This window comes from Tenrec ecaudatus, chromosome 14, assembly GCF_050624435.1.
Source record: "Tenrec ecaudatus isolate mTenEca1 chromosome 14, mTenEca1.hap1, whole genome shotgun sequence".
NCBI lineage: Eukaryota > Metazoa > Chordata > Mammalia > Afrosoricida > Tenrecidae > Tenrec > Tenrec ecaudatus.
This window is the reverse complement of record NC_134543.1, coordinates 308632-332591: the sequence shown is the minus strand read 5'-3', so window position 1 is coordinate 332591 and position 23960 is coordinate 308632. Positions and strand designations below refer to the sequence as shown.

At 54.7% G+C, this 23960-nt stretch overlaps 2 protein-coding genes across 6 annotated transcripts in view; one reads left to right on the top strand and one right to left on the bottom strand.

Annotated features, from left to right (window-relative positions):
- The window catches only part of BRF1 (BRF1 general transcription factor IIIB subunit), a 54659-nt gene that overhangs the window by 7222 nt on the left and 23477 nt on the right, over positions 1–23960 (bottom strand). The window contains exons 5-17 of one of the 4 annotated variants that reach the window (XM_075531258.1): positions 23086–23158; positions 12711–12860; positions 12361–12454; positions 11434–11560; positions 10657–10696; positions 10482–10574; positions 5985–6254; positions 5036–5094; positions 4395–4593; positions 4258–4313; positions 3798–4063; positions 566–617; positions 155–323 (exon numbers count right to left, since the gene is read on the bottom strand). In XM_075531258.1, the coding sequence (XP_075387373.1) occupies positions 155–323; positions 566–617; positions 3798–4063; positions 4258–4313; positions 4395–4593; positions 5036–5094; positions 5985–6254; positions 10482–10574; positions 10657–10696; positions 11434–11560; positions 12361–12454; positions 12711–12860; positions 23086–23158 (1648 nt within the window). Of the gene's footprint in view, positions 1–154; positions 324–565; positions 618–3797; positions 4064–4257; positions 4314–4394; positions 4594–5035; positions 5098–5984; positions 6255–10481; positions 10575–10656; positions 10697–11433; positions 11561–12360; positions 12455–12710; positions 12861–23085; positions 23159–23960 lie in introns of all 4 variants that reach the window. The other 3 variants (XM_075531257.1, XM_075531261.1, XM_075531259.1) reach the window with 3 other exon arrangements.
- BTBD6 (BTB domain containing 6) lies at positions 19788–22250 on the top strand. Of its 2 annotated transcripts, XM_075531263.1 has the most exons (5): positions 19788–19872; positions 19976–20312; positions 20393–20483; positions 20612–20730; positions 20838–22250. In XM_075531263.1, exons 2-5 carry the CDS (start codon positions 20065–20067, stop codon positions 21868–21870), a joined length of 1491 nt encoding a protein of 496 aa, XP_075387378.1. In that variant the 5' UTR covers positions 19788–19872; positions 19976–20064; the 3' UTR covers positions 21871–22250. The 2 variants fall into 2 exon arrangements, with proteins under 2 accessions (XP_075387378.1, XP_075387377.1); XM_075531262.1 differs by having other exon boundaries at positions 19829–20312.

The window sequence follows — 23960 nt, the reverse complement described above, 5'->3', positions numbered from 1 at the left end:
CCTGGAGCCCAGCCCACCATCCCTCTGCCCAAACCTGCTGCTGTACAGTCAATTCTGGAAAACATGGAAGGGCTGGCCCGTGGGCCTCTAAAGCTGTCAGTCTTTATGGGGACGAACGACCTCACCCTCTCCAGGAGATACCGGGACCACCTACCGTCGCTGCCCATCATCTGCAGGGCACTCACGCAGGGCTCGCCCTCCTCCTCCTCGGCCTCGTCCTCATCCACGTCCTCTTCAGGGTGGAATGCCACGGGTCCGCTCTCCACCACGACCGGAGGCCTTGTCAGCTCGGCACCAGATGTAGGGGAGCTCGGGAGCACAGCCTGAGAGTTGGGGAGGGAACAATGACCACCCTGGAGATACCAGCCAGCCCACCAGCTGTCTCAGGTCAGCATGGCCACGGCCCCACAACAAATGTCAGGCCAGTCGGACCTGGGGATGGTATTAGTGCTGGGCACACATGGCGGCCGTCACTGAGACCCCCAGAGAGGGCCTGGGTTTGGGATCATATGGCTGGGGCCCCTCCCTCTTGGCACCCCCATTCCCCCAGACCACCAGGACACACCTCTCTGAGGGCGGCCTTCTTGGCTGGCTGTGTGGACACCAAAGGCCTCAACCTGCAAAGGAGAAGAGGTGCGAGAGTCAAGCCCAAGACCACAGTCCCTCCCCTGGGGGTCAGCCCACAGTGTGGCACAGTCAGATGTGGTCCTGGGCCCACCTCCACTGTCCTGGAGGCCTTGTGCACCAAGGGAGCTGTACTCATGTTGCTGGACCTGCCCGGGCCAGATGCCCCATCCATCTTTTACTGCCCCTTCAAAAGGTAGATTCACCTCCCCCCTCCCCTCAAAGTCCGCTCTCTTCCATCAGGACCTGGCGCATGCGCTGCTGGAACCTGGTAGGCTAATGTGGGGTGCAAACCCTTCTGCCGGGCTCCACTGTTCTTTGCGGTGGGGCACGGTTTCCTGCTGGAACGAACATCTGTGTTTCCAGTAAATGTGTCTGTCCACTCCTTTCCCTACCCCAGCATGACCTCCCAGCCTAGGGGGACTATGTTGACCCCTTATCTGTGCTCCCAAAGCTCCTGCCTGCAGCTCCACTAGCCAAGGGTCCTGTTTGCTTAGGACCACAGCCCATGTGGGTGGGCATCCCCTGTCACTGGGCTCCCTACGGTCTGAGTCGGGTGGGGTCACCTTAAGACGCCATGAGATCCATGGGCTGGTGCAGCAGCTCCTGCAGCTTACCAGTGGAAGCTAGCTCACGGGCACCCAGTGGGATCACTAGGTGTCAGCACTGACCGGACAAATTCACATGTCTTCAAAACCAGACTCCAGGCCTCGCGGGAGCAATCCACGTGCGCCCGGAGCCAGTGAGCAATGACTTTTAAGTGCAGACATTCCAGGAGCTGACTCTGGCTCGGTGGCCCACTCTGAGGGGTTACCACCAGGCCTTCGGCAGTTCCCTACTCCTGGGAAAGTGGAAACGCAGGAGGGCAAGGCCCAAGATGAGATAGGGACTGAACATAGGAGGGCGTGGCCTGTCTGGAAGTGGGAGGTGTTTTACGAAGCTGGGGTGGGGGAAGAGAACAAGCCTCATTGAGGGTGTGGGATGATGCTGGGCCCTGGGGAGTATAGAGGATGTGGCATAAGCACTCTGCCTGACCTTTCAGTCTGCCCCTCTTGTAGCTCCCACTGGCCTTGCCCCACTGCTCTGAAATACGTCAGCCCCCACCACCTCAACTTCCGCCAGTGTGGCACTGCCCCGGGAGTGCATAGCACACTGCTCCTCAGCTCCAGGGCCCCCAGCATTGCCCCAAAACTTTAGGGCCACTCTGAGGGCAGTCCCCTTAGCTGTTTGCAGAGTGCCCCCCACAGCTGGTTGCTGGTGCTCTTTTCAGCCAAGGGGCCCTCATCTACGGGGGCCCCACGTGAGACAATATCCAGTCTATTGGGACGGGCTCACTCAGGGCTGGGGTCCTGAGCTCCAGGCTGCCATGGGAGGGCACACCGCCTCCTCCTGGTCCAAGAGGCCCCATTTGGAAACAGCTGTGTGGGAGCACAGGGAGCTGTGTGGGAAGCAGCTGTGTGGGAGCAGGAACCTAGGTCCCATGACCTCCCTCCCCCACCCCCCACGCCCAGGTTATAGCAACCAAGGTCCTGTTGCAGCCCTGTGCTGAGGTTGTGAAGAGCTGTAGCCTGAAGCTGGGATGCAGGCCCTCTGAGGGTATTCAGTGTCAAGTCTCCCCAGTCCCTGCTGTCCTCAAAGGGCAGGGGCTCTAGACAGGCACAGTGGGCAGAAGCTGCTGTGGTGGGACATCGGGCACAGCCTTGAAAGTCATGGGAGGCGGTTTGTCCAGGTTCCAAGGCGATGCAGGAGGAGGGACAGTGTGGGAAAGCAGATTTCTACAAACATACACGCCTCATGTACATGCACATGCCTCAACTACACACGCGCACACACACACACACACTTCATACACACTTCATACACCCCATACACGCACACACCTAACATGCATATCTCCTGCACACATATGTGCCTCACACGCAGACCACATGCATGCACACATCACATTTATGCACACATCTCACAAACATGCACATACCTCATATATGTGCACACGCACACGTGAATGCACACACGTGCCTTGGGTACAGACATGCACCACATGTGCACATATACACAAACACACAGATACCACATACATGCACACATCATGTATACACACCTCATATACCTCATGCACATCTACACATCGCACATACACGCACACACACATCACGAATACCCACACATTACACACATATACATATATGCATGCACATGTCTCATGGACACACACATGAATGTGTTCCTATATACACACACCCTACTTGTACAAGCACACACGAACCTGTGCATCAGAACATGCATACATGTTCTCATATGCATATCCATGCTTCATACACATGCACATGTGTCAGACATACATACTCATTCACACACTATTCATGTACACACCCACCTACCCACCCACAGCTCCAAGGGCCATGAGCACACAGGTGCCCTGGGCCAGCAGCTCAGCATCTCTGGGAAAGGGGCAGCTCTTAGCACAGGAACCACTGCCTGGAGCATCTCAAGGCAGCCCTCAGGTGATGGCCTGGCTTGGCCTGACCCAGCTCCTGGGAACCGGAGAATAAACCAGGACCCAAGAAGGAGAAACATCAACTATCAAGGCTAAAGGTAGAGTCCCAGCACACAGGGCAGGCCCTCAGGTGACTCTAACTGGTTGGAGGCCAAGAAGCAGAACTAGCACACAGGCAAACAGAGGGGTCCAACTCTTCCCACCCCTCCAGCTGCCTCCGGCAAATTTGGAAGATGTCAAGGCAACAGCTGCACAAAACCAGGCAGGGCCTTGGACCAGCCAGCCCAGGAGCAGAACAAAGGGTTCTAACTGCACGAGGAGCTGCACTGCCCACCTCGCCAGCCTCCCTCTGAGCAGCCTCTCTGGAGACAGGGCTACAGCAGCACTCAGGGCCAGTGGAAGAACAGCTAAACCAAGGCGCCACCTAGGCATGGCAGGGACCCAGGAGCCCAGAGAGGGGACATGGCATCCTGGCACCAAAGGCACACTGCACTTCCTACTGACCGTCTGTGAGCCCCGGGGGTGAGTTTAGCCCACACAGCTTATCCCTCACAGATGTGGCCCGAAGTGACAAGACCCCTTGGGATCACAAGAGCCCCTGGGCTCCTGTTCCACATCTGACAGGAGCAACCCCCGCCCCTGCCCCAACACCCACGCGCCAGCTGTACGGCAGTACCTCTTCCCCGTGCCGGCAGAAGGGTCGGCAGCACCACGGCCAGCCGGTGTCCTCCTGCGAGACAGCTTCCTGGCACTGGCGGCCCCTGGTGGCCCCGGCGGCCCCTCGTCCTCGGTGTTGGGGCCCCCCACGCCCGTGCTGTTGAGGTCCTTAAGCACATGGTAGTTGATCTTACTGGAGATCTTCTTCTGCTCCAGCATCTTCTCTATGGCCTCGCCCGCCGTGCTGGCCTGGATTGGCTCCCGCCTCTTGCACGGCTTCTTGGGCTGCATCAGGCACAAAGGGGATGGTTGCAGAGGCTGGGGTCCCATGGTGCTCTCTGAGGGAATGGCGGGAGTCCAGAGGCTTCTAGGACTCACTACCTGGCAGAAGGACCACTGGAGTTCCCGCCACCCGCCTCACCTGCCCCCTCCCCTCTGGGACTACAGACCCCTCGCCCCTGCACGGGCAGCAGCTCTACCTTGTGCTCCTTGTAGATGCCCAGTGCCTTCTCCTTGGCAATCCTGGCCTCTTTCTCTGTAAGTAGGAGGGCTATGGGTTGGGGGACTCCCTGCCTGAGTATGAAGCGCCTGCCGGCCTGCCCGCCCTCCCACTTACCCCTCTGCTCCCGAAGATACTCGGCGTTTTCACGCATCCATAGCTCAGCCTTCACGCGGGCCTCTGTGTCATCCAGGATGTACTGCACAGGCAGGAGTGGGTCAGCCCCATGCTGCCTCCACACCGGGGTCAGTGGAGGCACCAGGCTGCTGGTCCTGGGCACACAAGCACCTCCTGGTGCTATGGCCTTGCTGCCACTCTGGGACACAGCCCATTATTTACTGGGGCACAAGTCCCCCCAGGCAAGGAGAGAGATGAGCCCAAGCACTAGGAAAAGGTGGTCCCATGGAGTCCCCTTGTCTCACACCTGGGGCAGCATCTTCCCGACAGAGAACAAGGGCTAGAATCCCACTGCAAAGCAGGTGGGTCACACTTGGGCCTGGGAGGCCGGTGACCTTGTGTGGGTGGACAGTCTCTTAAGCAGAAGGATCAGGCAGTCAGGTGCCTGGAAGCCAGCAAAGTGCCCTGCAGAGTGAAGGACCCCAAGACTGGTGGGGGCCCAGGAGCTCAACTGGCTGGAGGGACCACCAGAGAGGTGGTGGCTAGGCCTTCGTCACAGGCCCCAGCAAGTGGCAATCCTGGGCCCTGCAAGATAGATAGGCCAGCGACCCCAGACATACACAAGTGTGACAATAGCTTACTTTGTCAATTTCAAGGTCATCAATTCCACTGAGGTCCAGTTCACCATCTTCTGAGGGGTCTTCTAAGGAGAAAGGTGATGTCAGCTGGCTAGGCCAAGGCCCTGCTCTCTGCATGCCATAGCGTCCCCCTGAACTCACTAGCCACTCACCTCACAGAAGGAAGGCACTGACGGCCACCTCCAGGGACACAGAGGCCCCAACAAAGAGCAAGGTTGAGGGTCCACATCACATTCTCCCACGAGTACCCTGTAGCTACCCTGGTCCTGCCCCTCCTCTCCACTGTCCTTCACCTCTCTGTGGCCACCATCCAGTCCTATCAGCTCCGACCCCACTTCCTGCCTGTCAGCTTGGTGGGGATCTCCCTGACTGGTACTGTGCCAACACTGTGTAGACCCCCCCACCCCTTGCCTGGGTACTCTGACAGTCAAGCAAACAGCAGGCACTCATGTTCTATTCCCTCCTCGCTCAGGAGCCCAACCACAGTCATCGGGGGAGAGGAGCCTGACTCCCGGTCTGACACTGCCCAAGGATGCCCAGTCTGTATCAGGATGTTCCCTCCCGGTTTTGCAGAGGATAATGCAGGTGAGTTCCTGCTCCAGGTCCCACTTGCTGGGAGGCCAAGAATTCTTGTAAGCTCATGGGGGCTTACTTCTCCCAGGAAAAGGCCCAAGAATCCCCACACTTGATCTCCATGATGGAACAAGACCCACCATGCTCAGCCTTAACCCCCCGACACCCTTGGGCAAGGAGCAGCAACACCCTCTCCCCCAAGCACGTCACCCCTAAAAATGCCTTAAAAGAACTTGCTCGGGAAGTTGGTGGGCCTGGAGGGGCCTGCCTCTGCATCCTCAACTGCCCACTAGACAGTTTCTGGACCCCTTCTACCACTGACGGCCCCCAGGAGGCAGTGTCCCCGCCCCCACCCCCACCGCAAGCTCCCAGGACTCACTGGGGTCCCGGCTCGGGGAGGAGATGCACTCCCGGATCGACTCAGAGATGCCCAAGCTGGCGGCTGTGGGCAGGGGCCCAAGCAGGGACTCGAGGGCAGGGGGTCGGCTCCCTTCTTCGGGATTCCCCACAGACTCTGAGCTGGCAGGCAGGCTGTCGCCGAGGAGCTCCCGGTAGAAGTCCTTGTTGAGGTGGCTGGCAGCAGCCTCCAGTTCCTCGTCCTCTGCATCCTCCTCACCAAACAGGCTGGACACAGTGTCCTCTACAGACCCTGGGAACACGGTTCACACCCCAGTCACCCAGGAAGAGATCCAGCTCCATGAGACACCTGCCCTACAGGAGGACACGTCCCTAACCTGCAAAGGCAACTCTTCTGAGCACCTCCAAAGCCTGGCCAGTGAGCCCAGGGCCGCCTTCCCACAAGGTGCAGGGAGCTCTTCCCAATGCAGACAGAGGGTGCTGGGCACTTGCCACCCACACGCAAAGGAGTATGCCTCCCTTTCCACCCCACGTAAACACCAACTCCCGTGACAGACCCGTCATACCTCACATTAACTCAAATTCCGCTTACAGACGTCATGCACCTCAAGTGCACAGAACTCCAGCCGCAAATGCTGCATGTCTCCCACCACCTGATTCTGTCACAGACACTCACCTCCTGTGAGAACTGTCCCCCATCAGACCCTCACCTCCCGTGAGAACTAACCCCCGTCAGACTCTCACCTCCCGTGAGAAGTAACCCCTGCCAGACTCTCACCTCCCGTGAGAACTAACCCGTCAGATTCTCACCTCCCGTGAGAACTAACCCCCGTCAGACTCTCATCTCCTGTGAGAACTAACCCGTCAGATTCTCACCTCCCGTGAGAACTAACCCCCGTCAGACTCTCACCTTCCATGAGAACTAACCCGTCAGACTCTCACCTCCCGTGACAACTAACCCCCGTCAGACCCTCACCTCCGGTGAGAACTAACCCCCGTCAGACTCTCACCTCCCATGAGAACTAACCCCCGTCAGACTCTCATCTCCCGTGAGAACTAACCCTCGTCAGACTCTCACCTCCCGTGAGAACTAACCCCCGTCAGACTCTCACCTCCCGTGAGAACTAACCCCCGTCAGACTCTCACCTCCCGTGACAACTAACCCCCGTCAGACCCTCACCTCCGGTGAGAACTAACCCCCGTCAGACTCTCACCTCCCGTGAGAACTAACCCCCGTCAGACTCTCACCTCCCGTGAGAACTAACCCCCGTCAGACTCTCACCTCCCGTGACAACTAACCCCCATCAGACCCTCACCTCCGGTGAGAACTAACCTCCGTCAGACTCTCACCTCCCATGAGAACTAACCCGTCAGACTCTCATCTCCCGTGAGAACTAACCCCCGTCAGACTCTCATCTCCTGTGAGAACTAACCCTCATCACAGACCCTCACCTCCCGTGAGAACTAATCCCTGTCAGACCCTCACTTCCTGTGAAAACTAATTCTTGTCAGACTCTCACCTCCCATGAGAACTAACCCCCGTCAGACCCTCACCTCCCGTGAGAACTAACCCGTCAGACTCTCACCTCCCGTGAGAACTAACTGTCAGACCCTCTCCTCCCGTGAGAACTAACCCCCGTCAGACCCTCACCTCCCGTGAGAACTAACCCCTGCCAGACCCTTATCTCCCGCGAGAACTAACCCCCGTCAGACCTTCACCTCCCATGAGAACTAATTCCTGTCATAGATCACTCACTTCATCCAAACGTCAACGTCCTAGGACAGACCCCTCACACCCCAACTCCTGTCACACACCCTCAATACACTTCACACACACCCCGCACCTCATGTCAACATGAACTCCAACACACTGCAGGACAACACCATCTCCACCAGGGACCTCTACAGCAATAAGCATATGAACCCCATCACAGACCCTGCCTACATCACCCAAGCTTGGACTCTCCCCACAGAACTGCACCCCATACACGACATACAAGCACACTGCATGTCTTAGACCCCTTATCTCACATAAACATAAGCTGTCAATGGTCCAAAATGAGAATTCAAATTACAAAGCTTTACAAGAAAGTATGGAAGATAATCTTTGTGACTTTCAGTTAGGCAAAACATTTTGTAAATATGATATAAAAACTGCAATCTCCAAAAGGAAACACTGATCAATTGCATCTTGTCAAAATTCAGCACGTCTGCCCTTTGAATGCTCTGGTAAGGGAATAAACAGGTAAGCCCCAGAGATGAGGGACTGTCAGCAAAGAAGGCCTCTGACAAAGGGCTTATGTCTGAAGCACATCAACACACACACCGGAGAAGACAGAGACCCTTCACCAGAAGAGACGCAAATAAAATGCATGAAGAGATGCCGGACAACGTCAATCCTTGGGAAATGCTCATGGCAGAGACTGACCACTAGCCACCTGGAGACGCAGAGGAGCTGGGGCACTCGCATATCCCGGTGCATGTCCATCCACCAAGTCCTGAATACCGAATCATTCCTACCACGGCCTCGCCAGCCTCCTCCCAGGCAACACCCACACAGACTCACAAGAATGTCCACTGCCGTTCTCTGTGACGACCCCACGATGGAAACAATCCAAACGTGCTTCAACAGCTGAGTGGACAGCCTGTATTTTTATGGACTCCTCCACTGGTAGAGGGGTCAAAGCACCAGCTCACCACAACATGGATGGATATAAAAATTCTACCCAGCCCAAAAAGCTAGACTAAAAAAAGGAGTACAATGGAATCCGATTTACATAAAAGTGGAGCATGCAACCAATCCACAGTGATAGAGAAAGCCCTACTGGCTCCCTGGGGACAAGGCAGGGGGACTGGAAGTGCTGGTTATGTCCACTGCTGTGAAGCTGAGGCCAGGACCGTCCAGAGAGCCTTCCCCTGAATCGGTCCTATTTGAGCTGCCCTGGTGTGGTGCTTCTAACAGCTGCACTGGGCGACGGGCACTGCTGGGTCCGCACCTGGCCAACCACGAGCACAAAGAAGCGTACTTCTCCATGTGCCAGAAGGGACATATTCAATCGGAATGACAAGATGTCTTACCACCCTTTCTCTGGGTGTTAAAGCTGCTGTCCTGTGTGTCTGCTGGTTTTAAAATGAATGCAATGTGACATTTCTGGGGCCACCAACATCTCAGCACCCCTCCTCGCCTAAGCCATAGTGGCAACACAGCTCTCCTTGCCCAGCAGAGTGTGAGACTGGCAGGTTCTCTGCTCTGTCCACTGCCGGACCCTAGAGGCCAGGCACGAGGGGGCATGCCAGATGCACAGTGTGTACTTCTCTTGCGAATGGAAGCTCTTATCAACCCCGGGGGTTATTTCTTGTTCTACATCCCCAACATCATCAGCCCAGGTCCCATGTCCTCTGCCAGGGTGGCCTCTGCTCCTCATAAAATTCCTGCTAAGCCAAAGCCGCAGCTGAGGACCCACAATAATCAGGTTGCCCACCACCCAAAGACTGCAGATGACGTTCAGGGAATGGCCATCCTCACTGTAGCTGGTAAGGTGGAATGGCTCCCAGTGGGCTTCACTGGGGAAGGCAACACAGCCCCCGTGAGACAGCAGGTACACAAGGGCAACAGGGAGTGCGCACAAGCCCTGTTTGAGCATAGGAAGTGAGAAGGAGCTGCCTGGTTGGGGCTGACATGTCCCCCGTGTGACAGGGCGAGTGTGGACTGAGGCAGAGAGCAGGGCATCTGAGGCCCCGACTGCTCTGCGCCCCACAGAGCTGTGTGCCAAACCCAAGCCAGCAAGTCAGAAACAGCCCACAGGAACCCCAGAAGGGAGAGTGGACGCTTGTCACCTCACTGTCCAAGACAGCACAACAGGGTAAGGTGTAAGTAAGCATTCCGATTTCTGGGACAGTCCAGAGACATCTGGATGGGAGCCAGGCACTTCCTGTGGGCTCCAACAGCACCATTCTCAGACTCAAGAGAATACATGCAGAAACGGCCACCCACGCCAGACATCACCAACACAAAACAGCTGCAGAACTATGGCAAACACTAACAACAAAACCCAGACTTCAAAGCCCTCTCTATGTTAACCCTGGGATTTACACATACACCGAGGGCCCGAGAGAAGCACCTGGGAACGCAGACCAAGGGCCCCTCTTCCTAGAGGGGTGTGCTAGGCGACGTGTGGGGAGAATACCTTGCCCCAGTGGGCACGGCCACCAGCACATGTGTGTGCAGGCCAAGCAGAGGGCTAAGGGAGGCAAGGTTCTGAGCCAGGGACTTCAGACGGCACTAGTCAGAAGCAGCAGTTGGAGAGAAAGCAGTGACCTGGCCTGGAAGGCAGGAGCTCTGGGGCCTAGGGGCGGCAGCTGGACATGGGCTGGGTAGGCCATCAGTCCGGTGGGGCTGAGATCAGGGCCTTGATGGAAGGTGTCCAAGGAGCGCACAGTGCAGGACATAAGCCTGGCTGGAACCTTGTGATGAAGGCCAGAGTTGCAGGGGTCAAGGGGCAGGAGGGGCTATGCTCACCATCTTTGGCCAGAGTGGCCAGGGCCCCCTTTGCCTTCGGGCGGCTGCTTTCAAGCTCAGTGTCAATGGCGTCCTGGTAGCTGGAGATCTCACCTACGTGATGAATTGAAAATAAGTACCAACGTACTTTCCTGGAGCAGCGGAAGCAGTGGTGGGAGGCCATTCTGTTCACTACCTTCCACTTCCTCCAGTTGCTTGGACAGGACTTGCTCCAGCTGAAAGACAGGCATGAGGTTGGGGTCCAGTCAGCTGCTCACATGTCTCCTGGTTCCAGGGGCTCAGGACCCCGCCTACCACCACGCCCAGCACCAGCACCAGCAGGCAGTGGCCACAGGAGAGTGGATGTGGGTGAACATGAAGCCAGGCCATTCCAACGAAAGGAACCAGAGTGACAGGGACAGGTGGCCAGGTGCCAGCGGAGGCCCCAGCATAACAGCCAAGGGTCGGGCACTGTGGGGTGTATCAGTGGTGCTGGGATGGGGGCTCCAAGCTCCTCAGGGGAGAGTCGATGGCTTGCCAGCGTCTCTCCCAATGGCATCAAGAGACTCCTTCCCAGACAGGGTTTGGATGCAGTGCCCAGCAGCAGTCATGGGGAGCAGCCTGACCCGAGGCCCAGACAGTGGGCCACTTGCTCCCTGCCCCCTCTAAGTCCAGTCAAGAGCCCCAGGAAGGCCCACTTCCTCAAGACCAGTGAGGTGGAACCCCAGCAAGCTACTCCCACAGGCTTTCCCCTCCAAATTCTCAGCCCAGTCCTTAAACTGGCCCCTTCTTACAGCGACCCTGGGACAGGGAAACTGACACGAGGTGGGTCCCGTGTTCTGCCTAGATTGCTTAGCTGTGCTGCTTGTAGGGACCTGCCAAGCACCCTGAGGAGGGACTGCCCACCCACCCCATATCGGATGCCGCGAGGGCGCAGACCCTAGAATGGGAGGTGCCGGGTGCTGGCCCCCACCTGCTTCATGCGCAGCTTCCGCTGGCCGGCTGTGTAAGAGGGTGGGTCACACTCCTCTTCTAAGTCGATCCTCATGAACTCGTCTATGGTCAGCTGGCTGGTGGGCGTGTCCTCAAATTCCGTGAGGCTGAAACACCACAGGACCATGCCTGAGCCCAGCCCCTGCATGGGAGCTGCCCTCAGCCCCTTCTTAGCAGCCCCCTGCTAACAGCAAGCTTCCAGGGCATGGGAAGGGGGAACCATGTGGCTGAGTTGGGGGGCCCAGGTCAGCACAAGGAGAGGGGGGACACTCGGTCTGCTCTACTTGCACAAATTCCTACATTTCAGAACATTTTCAAAATGTTCAATAAGTTTTAAAAGAGAATGGAAAAGCCCCAGGCCAGTTGCTGCAGAGCCTAGTGTGGCTCATGACAAGCCTGTCAAGAGCTGTGACCCCTACGCCCTAATGGGTAACTTCCAGAGGTCGGCAGGCCTTTCTCTCATGACCCTCTGCTTCACCAGGAGGCTCCTCAGAGAGCTCAAGACCAAGGAGGTAAAGTGGAGCAGTGCCTCCAGCCCCCAGCCGACCTCAAGCCAGAGGAAGAGCAGCCGCTGCATGGTCCGCTCCCTGTCCAGGCTCGATGGAGCTGCTGCCACGTGCTTAGCATGGCAGGTTTAACAATGGCCCTTGTTCTTCCCACAAGGAGCTGGCCACGTGGATCCTTGAGGACCAATGTGGCCCCACAAGTCAAAGCCTAGCTGCAACCCCTTCTGCCTGCTTCTGGCCTGCAGGTGGGGGCCACAGACACCCCACCTGGGCTTGGAAGACACAGAAATGAGCAGGCCGCATGTGCAGGCCCGTTGCCCAGAGACGCAGCCTGAGCTCGGCCACCTCCGGGGTGTCCCGTGGGCATCCCTGTGGGCGCCCCCCAGACACAGAGCACCTACCGCTTGCGCAGCGTGGACTCACACACTTTGACCACACTGATGACCTCTTTGACGGTTCTCCGGAAGTCATGCATCCTGGCTGCCACCAGAAGGGCTGGAACGCAAAGACAGGCCAGCAACTCAGGCACCGCCGGGGATAACATGGCAGCACAACCTGCTCTGCCTGCCACCCTGTGCAGCCTTACCCCTGCCCTGCTCTCCCTGGAGCCAGGGACCAGCAGGCAGTGTCCTCGCTTTGAGATGCTGTCTCTCAGGTCTGGCTCAGGACACACTATGTTAAAAAAGCCACGGGGAGTGGGGCCCCAAGGTGACATTCAGGTACCCATGGTGACAGGACCTGGTAGCCATACCTGCCCCGCACAGTCCCGAGGGGCGGCGGCCCGTGTGCATCCAATCTCTCTTCATGCGCTGCAGCAGCCGCAGGGCCGTCATGGACACCTCGTGGTTCTTCTCCCCAAATTCCAGCAGGTGGGCGAAGCGTGGGATGTACAAGCAGGGGTCTGCAGGAGGGACTGTGTCAGGGGGCCTAACCCCAAGGCTCCCACACACCGTCAGTCCCCAACTCCAGCCCTGACTGTTTGCCGTGCCCAGCCCAATCTGGGTTACCCCACTCCCAGGCCCCAGGGACCTCCCCTAACCCTGGCACCCTGGCCTCTCCCCTCCAGTCCTGGCTCCTACCCGAGCCAGAGTTGTCCCAGACACTGCACCCAGTGGGGGTGATCCTCACAGCACTCTTGATGCTGGTCAGCAGGTGGTGCAGCTGCGGGGGCCGGGCCTTGCGAGATCCCACTCCCCACCCCTTATCTCAGGCATAGGAAAAGTGGCCACACTGCAGAAGCCCACCATCTGTGGCACTTCTCACACATCTCTGGAGGTTTCCTTGGGGCAGGCCCCACAGAATGGGACTTGCTGGGAACAAGCATGAGGTGGGGTTCCAGACACAAGGCTCAGACAAGGCTCCTCCCCCTTGCACACACACAATGCCAGTAGGGCAAGCATGGACGAACATGTGTGCACACACATGTACAGGCCCAAAAGCCCTCACGTGTGCAAGCACTCACAGTGCACTGCTCACAATTCTGTCCTCCATGATAACCAGTGAGGCTAACTGAAGACAGATGGGTGCATACGCAAATGTGGGGAAGAAAGCTGATGGTGCCCGGCTATCAAAAGATATAGTGTCTGGGGTCTTAAAGGCTTGAAGGTAAACAAGTGACCATCTAGCTCAGAAGCAACAAAGCCCACATAGAAGAAGCACACCAGCCTGTATGATCATGAGGTGTCGAAGGGATCAGGTATAAGGCATCATCAGAACAAAAAATCCTACCATTGTGAATGAGGGGGAATGTGGGGTGGTGACCCAAAGCCCATCTATAGGCCACTGGACATACCCTTACAGAAGGGTCGCGGGGAGGAGATGAGCCAGTCAGGGTGCAGTGTAGCAGCAATGAAACATACAACTTTCCTCTAGTTCCTAAATGCTCCTTCCCCAACCCCCACTATCATGATCCCAATTCTACCTTTTAAGTCTGGCTAGACCAGAGGATGTACGCTGGTACAGATAGGAATTTGAAACACAGGGAATCCTGTGGATGATCCCTTCAGGACCAGTGCTGAGAGTGGTGATACCGGGAGGGGGTAGGGAAGGTGGGGTAGAGATGGGGAACCGATTACAGGGGTCTGCATTACAGCCTATCACCTCCTCCCTGGGGGATGACCAACAAAAAAGTGGGTGGAGACGTCAGACAGTGTAAGATATGACAAAATAATAATAATTTATAAATTATCAAGGGTTCATGAGGGAGGGGGAACGGGAAGGGAGGGGAAAACAATGAGAAGCTGATACCAAGGGCTCAAGTAGAAAGCAAATGTTTTGAGAATGATGATGGCAACAAATGCACAAATGTGCTTGACACAATGGATGGATATGTGGATTGTGATAAGAGTTGTACCAGCCCCCAATGAAATGATTTTAAAAAAGAAGAAGGCAGAGAGACTAATGAAGAAAAAGAAGTAAATACATGGCCACCCACCAATAAAGAGTTTAGAAACAAAAATCGGGGCTGGTGCTTGGAAAAGCTCAATAAAAACACAAACGTATAGCATGTCATGCTTGGTAGCGCAGAGGTGCAGCGAAAGAGAGGATGGAGCAGTTGTGAGGATGGTGCCAGCCTGGGCAGTGCTCCGTCTGTTGTTTTTAGGGTTGCTATGGGTTGGAATAGACTCGATGGCACCTAACAACAACAACAACAACTAGCAAGTCTATTCTAGAAAAAAAACAAGCAGACATTAGGAATGGGTAAGGCTATGACCACAGATATACACATGTTAACTCATGAGTAACTCTATTACCACAGAGTCAAGACCCCTGTGAAAAGTACAGAATGTCTACATCATCACACCACCTCTACCACGACCCAGATGGAGCACTGGCTGGGCCTCGGTGCTCACAGGCTCCCCCATCAGCACTACCCACCCTTAGACCCTAACACTGTGTGACCTTTGATTTCCAAATTCTCAGTCATGCAGCATGTCCTTGCCCAACAGTCTGCCTCCTGTGGTGCTGAAAGCAGTGCCCTAGGTATTTCAAACAGCAGCAGCGTGACCCATGGTGGGCAGCCTTGGGAGGAGTTTCCAGACGAACACAGACTGGGCTGGCCACTCCTGGGGGGCCGGCCACTGAAAGCCTCGTGAGCAGCAGCAGAACCTTATCTGAGAGAGTACAGGAAGATGAAAGACCTCAAAATACACCTGGGGAAGAGCTGCTCCCTCAAAGTTGAGTTACCTTTAATGACGGAGAGGGAGCAAAGCTCGCAGGACCTTCCTTTACTCAAAGGGCTAGACTTGAAGTGAGAAGAACCACAGCAAACACCCATGGGTCATTAACGAAGTGTGAATCTAAGAAAACTGGCAGCTCTCAGAAATGAAATGAACATTTGAAGATTAACATCTTAGGCATTGGCAAGCTGAATCGGACTGGTATTGGCCACTTTGAATCTGACAATCATATACTTCAGCTTCTCTGATTATTTGCTCAGCATACAGATTAAGTATGATAATAAGCCAAAACTCAGCTGCACAATTTCCTGAATTTGAACCATGCAGCACCCCCGGTTCTGTTCAAATGACTGCTTCTGAGGTCTATGTACAGGCTCCCTATGAGTACAACTGTTACTCACAAAGTTGAATGCTTTTGCACAGACAATAAAACATAAGTGAATTTCTGCTCATCTCTGCTGTCAGCCAGACCCATCTGGTATCAGTATTATATCCCTTATTCCACGTCTCCCTCTGCATATACTCATGTAACCATTTTAAAAGTGATTTTCAGCAAAATATTACTTGCATGTGATATTCAAATGACACCACCTTGCTTGCTGGGGAGCGAGGACTTGAGGTGCTTGCTGCTGCTGCTGCAAGTCTGCAGCCTTCAGCTGAAGGGCTATAACTCAACGCAGAGAAAACGAAACTCCTCCTGACTGCTAGCAACCCCCCATGATCAATGGAGAAGAGACAGAAGAGGGTAGTCAAGCTCCAGTTTCTATGGAGCACTTGGCGACCCAGTCCATGTGCTCTAGACAACTGGGGTTTTAGATTCTGTTCTTTTTTTTTCCAGACTTGAATTTTTTTTTTTAACGTACACGGTTTCTTCTTTTGGGTAGCGGTGTTAGACTGTCCAATCCAAAGTTAACTTAGTCCAACTTGATGAAGCTGATATCCTTCGTGTACTGACGGAAACGCTGATGGCACATATTGAGGCCGTTATTTCCGGCTCAGACCGTGCCCACGTGGCAAGAACGGGAACCCTGGCCGAATTTCCGTGGGTGGCTCCAGCAAGCTGCTGGTGACCCCTCTTGTTTCCAGGCTCTCTCCAAGGCAAAAGCTAGATTCTGTTTTTTCGAGGAACACAACCCCCTCCATAGGGCACCCCAGGAGGACTCGGTGTGGAACCCCCACAGGGTCAGCTGGGCTCTACCTCACCTGTAGCCTTTGGCTCTAATGTGAGCAGCAGCAGATGACTGCTATCCCAAGGGCATAGATCTTGCAGACTTTGGACTTTGGTTCGAATCTCTGGCCTTGAGGGTACCCAAAGAATGGTGGCCCGGAACTACCACAAACTTTCTGCTTTACAATGCCCTCCTTGCTTCATGATGACAAGTATTGATCTGGCAGGCATGGCTCTGCTGTTGGGAATGAATATTACTGGAAGACTTGCCCAACCACCAACCCTGTTGCTTGTGCAAGTAGTGTCCAGTCACCTCAGAGCTCAACAATTCAGCAGTTCACAGCTGGTCCAGACTCGTATGATTTACTTTTCTCAACAGTGTTTTAAATTTTATACCATTGGTTAAACTAATGAATAATGGTAACGCATTGTGCTAACCACAAGGTCAGCAGTTCAAAACCACCAGCCAGCTGAAGGATGAGGCTTTCTACTTCTGTGAAGATCTGCAGGTACAGACACGCACAGGAGGTAGTTCTAGGTCACTACGAGTCAGCATTGACTTGATGGCAGTGGAAGTAATATCCCAAGGGGAAAATTGATAATGTTCTATAATATAAAAGGACAGTAATATCTCCAAGGTAAACCACGGATGCATGAATAGATTTTGGACTTACACTTAATTCTAGTCCCAATCTAAGAACGATGTAAGTATAAGTCTTGCCATCCTTGTCTCTAAGGAGTACTCTGACCTTACTTCCTCCAACACAGACAGGCTTCGTCTTTCAGCTGTCCATGGTTCTTTCGATATTCTTCAGCACCACAATTCAAATGCCAGCAATCCTTCTACGGTCTTTCTAATCTATGTCCAACTTTCAGATGGACATGATGCAATGGAGTTAGCTGCACCTTAGTCCTCAAAGTAACATCCTTGCCCTTCAAGACTCTAAAGAGGTCTTGTATAACAGATTTACCTAATGCAATGTGTCTTTTGATCTCTTGACTGCTCCTTCCATGAGCATTGATTGTGGATCCAAGCAAAACAAAATCCTTGACAACTTCAACCTTGTCTCTATTGATCATGATGTTACCTGTTATTCCAGTGGTGAGGATTATGGTCTTCCTTACATTGAGATTTAATCCATACTGAAGGCTACCATTCTTGATCTTCATCAACAGTTTTCAATTCTTCCTCACTTTCAGCAAGCAAGGTTGTATCATCTGCCTATGACAGACAATGATATCCCTTGTTCCATATCATCTGAATGTGGCCTGAGCTTCTGGCAATTTCCTCCCAATGTACTACTGCAAGCATTGTTCGATGATCTTAAGCAAAATTTTTCTTGTGTAATAATATTACTCTATGAGCATTCCATTGTGTCACTTTTCTTTGGGATGGGGACAAACATAGATCTCTTCCAGTCAGTTGGCCTAGTACCTAGCTTCCAAATTTCCTAGAATAAACAAGTGAGTGCCTCCGATGTTTCTTCAGCTTTCTGAAACATGTCAGTGGGTACTCTGCCAATTCCTGGAGCCTTATTTTTGGCTAATGCATTCAGTGCACATTGAACTTCTTCCTTCAGCCCCATTGGTTCTTGGTCCTAAGTTACCTCCTGCAATGGGGGACTGGCGACCAGTTCGTTTGGTGACTCTGTGTCTCTCTCCATCTTCTTTGGATGCTTCCTGCATCATTCAATATTTTGTCTAAAGGTCATTAAAAAAGACAGGAAAGAAATCAGATGGTGCCCAGCTAGCAAAAGAATAGGATCTGGGGTCTTAAAGGCTTATTTTCAAACAAGCAGCCATCTAAGTAAGGTGTCACCTTTCATGTGGAAGAAGCACACCAGCCTGTGTGATGCGAGGATTGCAAATAACATGATCCAAATCTAAAGGATGAAATGGAACCGAAAACCATTTGCAGGGTGAATTAAGCCTCTGTGAATATCCTCTGATCCTCGTTAGGGATGTGAACAGCCATGTTATCAGAGGGCACTGTAAAAGCTGCTTAAGGCAGATGTAATTAGGCCAAAATGCAGCATCTTGCCATTTGATCTCCTTTCTGATCTATTCAAGGCGGTTTCCATTCATTATTATTATTTTTTAAGTGAAGGGGAAATACACATGGATTAAGCCCCTGAAGAATCCCTTCTGACCATGGACCAGGGATATGAATAGTCTTATTAACATGAAGAATGCATTGTAAAGTGGATTGTTGCCGATGAAATCAGGTTACAGTCTAGCACCCTATCATTTGAACTACTTTATCTCTATTTTAAACTTGTTCTAGTTTTTAATATTTTCTGCTTTCTTTTGTACTGAATTTTTAAAATGTTTTACTTTTGTTATTATTGTTAATTTTTGCTATTTAACATTTTTCTGTATATGAAACCCAGGATAAAGAAATCTATAGAGCCAGTAAATGGCTTAATGGCTCCTTGGGAGTATGGCAGGGAGGTTAGTAGGAAATGGGGGGTACTAATAACGAGCACAAGGGTGAAGAAAATGTTCTAAAACTGAGTGTAGTGATGAATGCATACCTCTTCTTAACGTGATTGAGCTACTGAACTGTATGATGTGAACTCTATGCCAATACATTGTTAGTGGGTAGGCAAAGAGATATATTAGTAGGTAAGTGGAAAGATAACAAAGTGGTCAAGGATTTCATTTTACTGTATCCACAATTGAAGTCCATGGAAGCAGCTACCAAGAACTCACATACAGTTTTTGTATTGGGCAAATCTACTGCATAAGACTTCTTAAAAAGCATTAAACAGCAAAGATGTCATTTTAAGGACTAAGGTGAATCTGACCCAAGCCACGGTATTTTTAATTGCTCATATACATGTGAAAGCCGGGAAATGAATAAGGAGAAGTATCGATGTATTTCAATTATGGGTTTTGGAGAATACTGAAAGTACCATGGGCTTCCAGAAGAACAAACAAATCTGGAAGTACAATCAAAATGATAATTAGAAGCAGGATGGTGAAATTTTGTCTCATGTACTTTGGACATGTTATCAGGTGCGAGCCCTGGGAAAGGACATTATTATGCTTAGTCTAGTGGCAGAGCAGAGAAAAAGAGGAAGACGGTCAGGAGATGGGAAAAGTGGGCAGAGTCCTTGTCACAGCTGGGAGAGCACTGGGTGGAGAAAGATGAGTGCTGCAAGCTACGCAGAGTACCTGAACAAATCCAGTGTGACCGGTCCACCACCGTGGTAGAAAAACACACTCCAAGGACTGCCACTGGCAGTTTCTTTAGAAAAGGACGCAGGGGCGGCGAGCGCAGGGCACACTTCCAAGTGTCCGCGACGGTCCCCCGACGGCCCCCCACATGGCCAGAGGGGCAGCTATGCAGCTGGCAGGACCGACCCCGCCCCACTCGCCAGGGCCTAGGCGGGAGGGGGCGGAACACCGCGGGGCGGAGTCGGCGACGCGGGGGCGGGGCCTCCGGGCGGGCGGGGCCCTGCGCGCGTCGTGACGTGACCGGCGCAGCGTGACGCGCGGGCGGCGGCGAGTAAGGGCGGCGCGGGCGGCGAGCTCCAGCGGGGCGGGCCAGCGGCGGGCGCGAGGTGAGGGGCCCGCCCGTCCGGCTGCCCGCGTCCATGCTGCTGCCCCTGGCCTGCCTGCACGGCCGCGTGGCGCAGTGCCTCACCTCCCTCCTTCTGCTTCCAGAGCCGCTCCCCCAGCCCCGGCCCGGCGCGAGGGCGCGCGGCACGGCGCCGACATGCGCTGAGGCCGCCCCCGCGGCGCTGCCCGTGAAGATGGCCGCGGAGCTGTTTCCCCGCGCCGCCACAACCGCCGCCGCCCCGGCCGCCGCCGCCACGGCCACGGACATCGTCAACAGCAACGCCGCCGCCCCCACCGCCGCCGGCAGGAAAGGCGGCCCCCGCTGCCCGCCGTGCGCCCCGGCCCCGCCGCCGTCACCGCCCGTGCCCGCGCCGCCCGCCCTCGACAACAACAACGTGGACAGCCCCAACTGGCAGTCCTTCCACCCGACGCTGCGCGAGAGGTGAGTCTGCGCCCGCGCCCCGCGGGCCCCCCTTCCCCACGGCCGCGTGCATGCCCTAGCCCAATGTCCACCCTTTGCAGGAACGCACTGATGTTCAACAACGAGCTCATGGCCGATGTCCACTTCATCGTGGGGCCCCTGGACGCGGCCAGGAAGGTGCCCGCCCACAAGGTGGGTAGCAGGGTTCGGCGGCCACCACCCCCGGCCGTGAGCCCTGCTGGGCACAGCCCCACCCATCCATCCTGCCCCTGCTCCCACCCCTGGGCGCCAAGTTCACTGCCCTTGGCTCCCGCCCACAGTACGTCCTGGCTGTGGGCAGCTCTGTCTTCTATGCCATGTTCTACGGGGACCTCGCAGAAGTCAAAGCTGAGATTCACATTCCTGATGTGGAGCCGGCGGCATTCCTCATCTTGTTGAAGTAAGCCAGCTAGGCACAGTGCAGTCTGGGGCTCCAAGAAAACTGGGTGCCAGCCCCAGCCCCTGGGGACACCCACCCCAGCCTCACTCAGGCCCTTCTTTGCCTAGGTACATGTACAGCGACGAGATTGACCTGGAAGCTGACACTGTGCTGGCCACCCTCTATGCTGCCAAGAAGTATATCGTCCCCGCCCTGGCCAAAGCCTGCGTCCACTTTCTGGAGACCAGCTTAGAAGCAAAGAATGCCTGTGTCCTGCTCTCCCAGAGCCGGCTCTTTGAGGAACCTGAGCTAAGCCAGCGCTGCTGGGAGGTCATCGATGCCCAGGCTGAGATGGCACTGCGGTCAGAGGGCTTCTGTGAGATCGACCGGCAAACTCTGGAGATCATTGTGACTCGAGAGGCCCTCAACACCAAGGAGGCTGTGGTCTTCGAGGCCGTGCTGAGCTGGGCTGAGGCTGAGTGCAAGAGGCAAGGCCTGCCAGTCACCCCACAGAACAAGAGGCACGTGTTGGGGCGAGCCCTCTACCTGGTGCGCATCCCCACCATGACCCTGGAGGAATTTGCCGATGGTGCAGCCCAGTCAGACATCCTGACCCTAGAAGAGACCCACAACATTTTCCTGTGGTACACGGCTGCCAAGAAGCCCCCCCTCGAGTTCCCGCTGACCAAGAGGAAGGGCCTCGTCCCCCAGAGATGCCACCGCTTCCAGTCCTCAGCCTACCGCAGCAACCAGTGGCGGTACCGGGGACGGTGCGACAGCATCCAGTTTGCAGTAGACAGGAGGGTCTTTGTGGCGGGGCTGGGGCTGTACGGCTCCAGCTCAGGGAAAGCTGAGTACAGTGTAAGAATCGAACTGAAGCGGCTGGGCGTTGTGCTGGCGCAGAGCCTGACCAAGTTCGTCTCCGATGGCTCCAGCAACACCTTCCCCGTCTGGTTTGAGCACCCTGTGCAGGTGGAACAAGACACCTTCTACACGGCCAGTGCAGTCCTGGACGGCAGTGAGCTCAGCTACTTTGGGCAGGAGGGCATGACGGAGGTGCAGTGCGGGAAAGTGACCTTCCAGTTCCAGTGCTCATCTGACAGCACCAATGGGACGGGCGTGCAGGGTGGGCAGATTCCGGAGCTCATCTTCTATGCCTGAGGCACTGGCGTGGCAGAGCACTTATTGGCCCTCAATTGGCCGCCCACGTGACCTTAAAAGGAGGCTTCACCTACTTTGTATCTGTCTCTCTCTCATGTGTAGGCAGCTGTGGAAAAAAAAGTTTGTCCACACAGCTAGAGCCTTGTTTGTTTTGAGGCCTCACCAGTATCTGTTGTCCACTGGGGTATTTGTTGCAGGCAGAGGGCAGCCTTTGGGGGGCAAGGCAGGCCCTGGCATCCTCCCAAGTAGCATCTACAGGTCTGCTCTGAGGCACTGGCTATGCCCCAGTCTCTTGGATTTTAAGTAGTTTCTAAGTTTAGGGGAGTCACTTAAATCCGTTCATCTATTTAAGTGGTTTTCAAAATAAAGTTCTAATAAAATGACAGCCACGTGTAGAGAAATGACTGTGGGACCCTGGCCCACGTGGTCAGGTTCTCACATCTGCCAACTACCCTCCAGCTCCTCTAGAAACAATATACCCCACCCTCCACTGAGTGCATCCCAGGGGGACCGCTGTCCCCACCTTGTCCACAGGCTACCAGCAGGGGGCTGGGGCCATGCCCACACGCTAGGAATGGCAAAACTGCTTCCTTCAGTATCAGGACTCAGACCAGCCCCCTGTGGGAGGGCTATGGATTTTGGCAACTCAGAACAGCCCCTATAGGAGTGGAATCAGGGTCATAGGCTCATAGGAACCACCTCAGAGCAGGGGTATCTGTTAACTTGTCCCCTCCACCCTGGATCCCCAAGGACAAGGGTTCTGGAAAGGCCTCCGCTTAGCCCAAGGGACATGACCTTGGGAAAGAGAACTAGGCCAATAAGTAGACCTTCAGTTCAGTGTCCCTATACTGTCCCATGTTAACCTGCCCTGCTGCTGGCCACCTTCCTGCCCATCACCGGTCCTAGTGAGTAGAGCTCTGTACCCAGGTCAGTACAGAAGAGTCCCCCTAGGTGGCTTCCTGGGAGGTGAAGGCCAGCTCTGCCGTGGCCCGGGAGCAGCCCGCCCCCCACTCCTGCACTTGGCCATTGTCCCAGCTTGACACATCCACCCATCGTGGGGTATGCCATTCTGCACCCTAAACCGCCCATCTTACTGTCTATCCTTTCAGGAGATTTACCCTCCCACCTGGCCCTCAGTAGCCCCAGCACATACCTATAGCTGGGCCAGGGATGCCCAGCCCGGGAGTCACCCATGCGAGCAGCCCCAGCACATACCTATGGCAGGCGCATTGATGCAGAGCTCTCTGGCCAGCAGGAGAAATGTCTTCCCCAGCACGTACACATTCACCTGGCAGGGAGACGGAATTCCAACAATGATGTGTGTGCTTAAGGGAATGGTCTCATCTTTCCAGTAACACGCATTTGATTGCTCAGTCCTGAACAAACCCCATGCCCTGAGCACAGCTGGGCAGGACATTTGAACTGGTCATGGCCTCTACAAGTCCTCCACCCTCGGCCTCCCGATGGCCACACACTCATGACAGGCGCCCTAAGGGACCTGGAGCCACAGTACACTCACCTGCCCAAACTGATCTGCCTTTGTTGCTACCCCATGAGCCACTGTCCATCCTGATGGGTCACTTGCTGCACTCAGCTCTCGCCCCCTCCATGACCCTCCCTGCAGGTCCAAGTCTAGAAGGTCCTCTGCCCAGGGCAGCCCCCAGACCGTGGACCCACAGTCCAGAGGACCAAGCCCCTTGAGCCTGCCTGGTAGAATGCATGGTGCGCATACACCAGGTTTACGTGTGAACACAAGTGCATGTGTACTCGTGTGTGCGTGCAAGCGTGTGCATGTGCCAGGTTTTGAACTGATTCAGCTATGGCTGTCAGCTACATTGGAACCGAAGCATCAAAAACAAACCCACTGCCATTACATGGATTCTATTTCCGTGTTTACTAGACAGACTAACATCTCCACAACAGAGTGGACGTTCCTCCACAGACAGCTCACAGCATTCAGTGGGCAGAGAGGACCTTTCTCCTCAGGTAACTCCAGTGTTCAGAGCAGACCTCTTTCCTGGACCTCTTCCTATGAAGCTCATAATGTAGCAGTGGGCAGAGTGGAGCTTTCTCCACTGTCTCCTGAGGAT

Excerpts from the sequence above, each read along its gene's own strand:
- BTBD6 (XM_075531262.1), top strand. The coding sequence starts at position 19,906 with ATGCTGCTGCCCCTGGCCTGCCTGCACGGCCGCGTGGCGCAGTGCCTC. Across the intron at positions 20,313-20,392 it reads CACCCGACGCTGCGCGAGAG|GAACGCACTGATGTTCAACA; the intron begins GTGAGTCTGCGC and ends CACCCTTTGCAG. Across the intron at positions 20,731-20,837 it reads GCATTCCTCATCTTGTTGAA|GTACATGTACAGCGACGAGA; the intron begins GTAAGCCAGCTA and ends TTCTTTGCCTAG.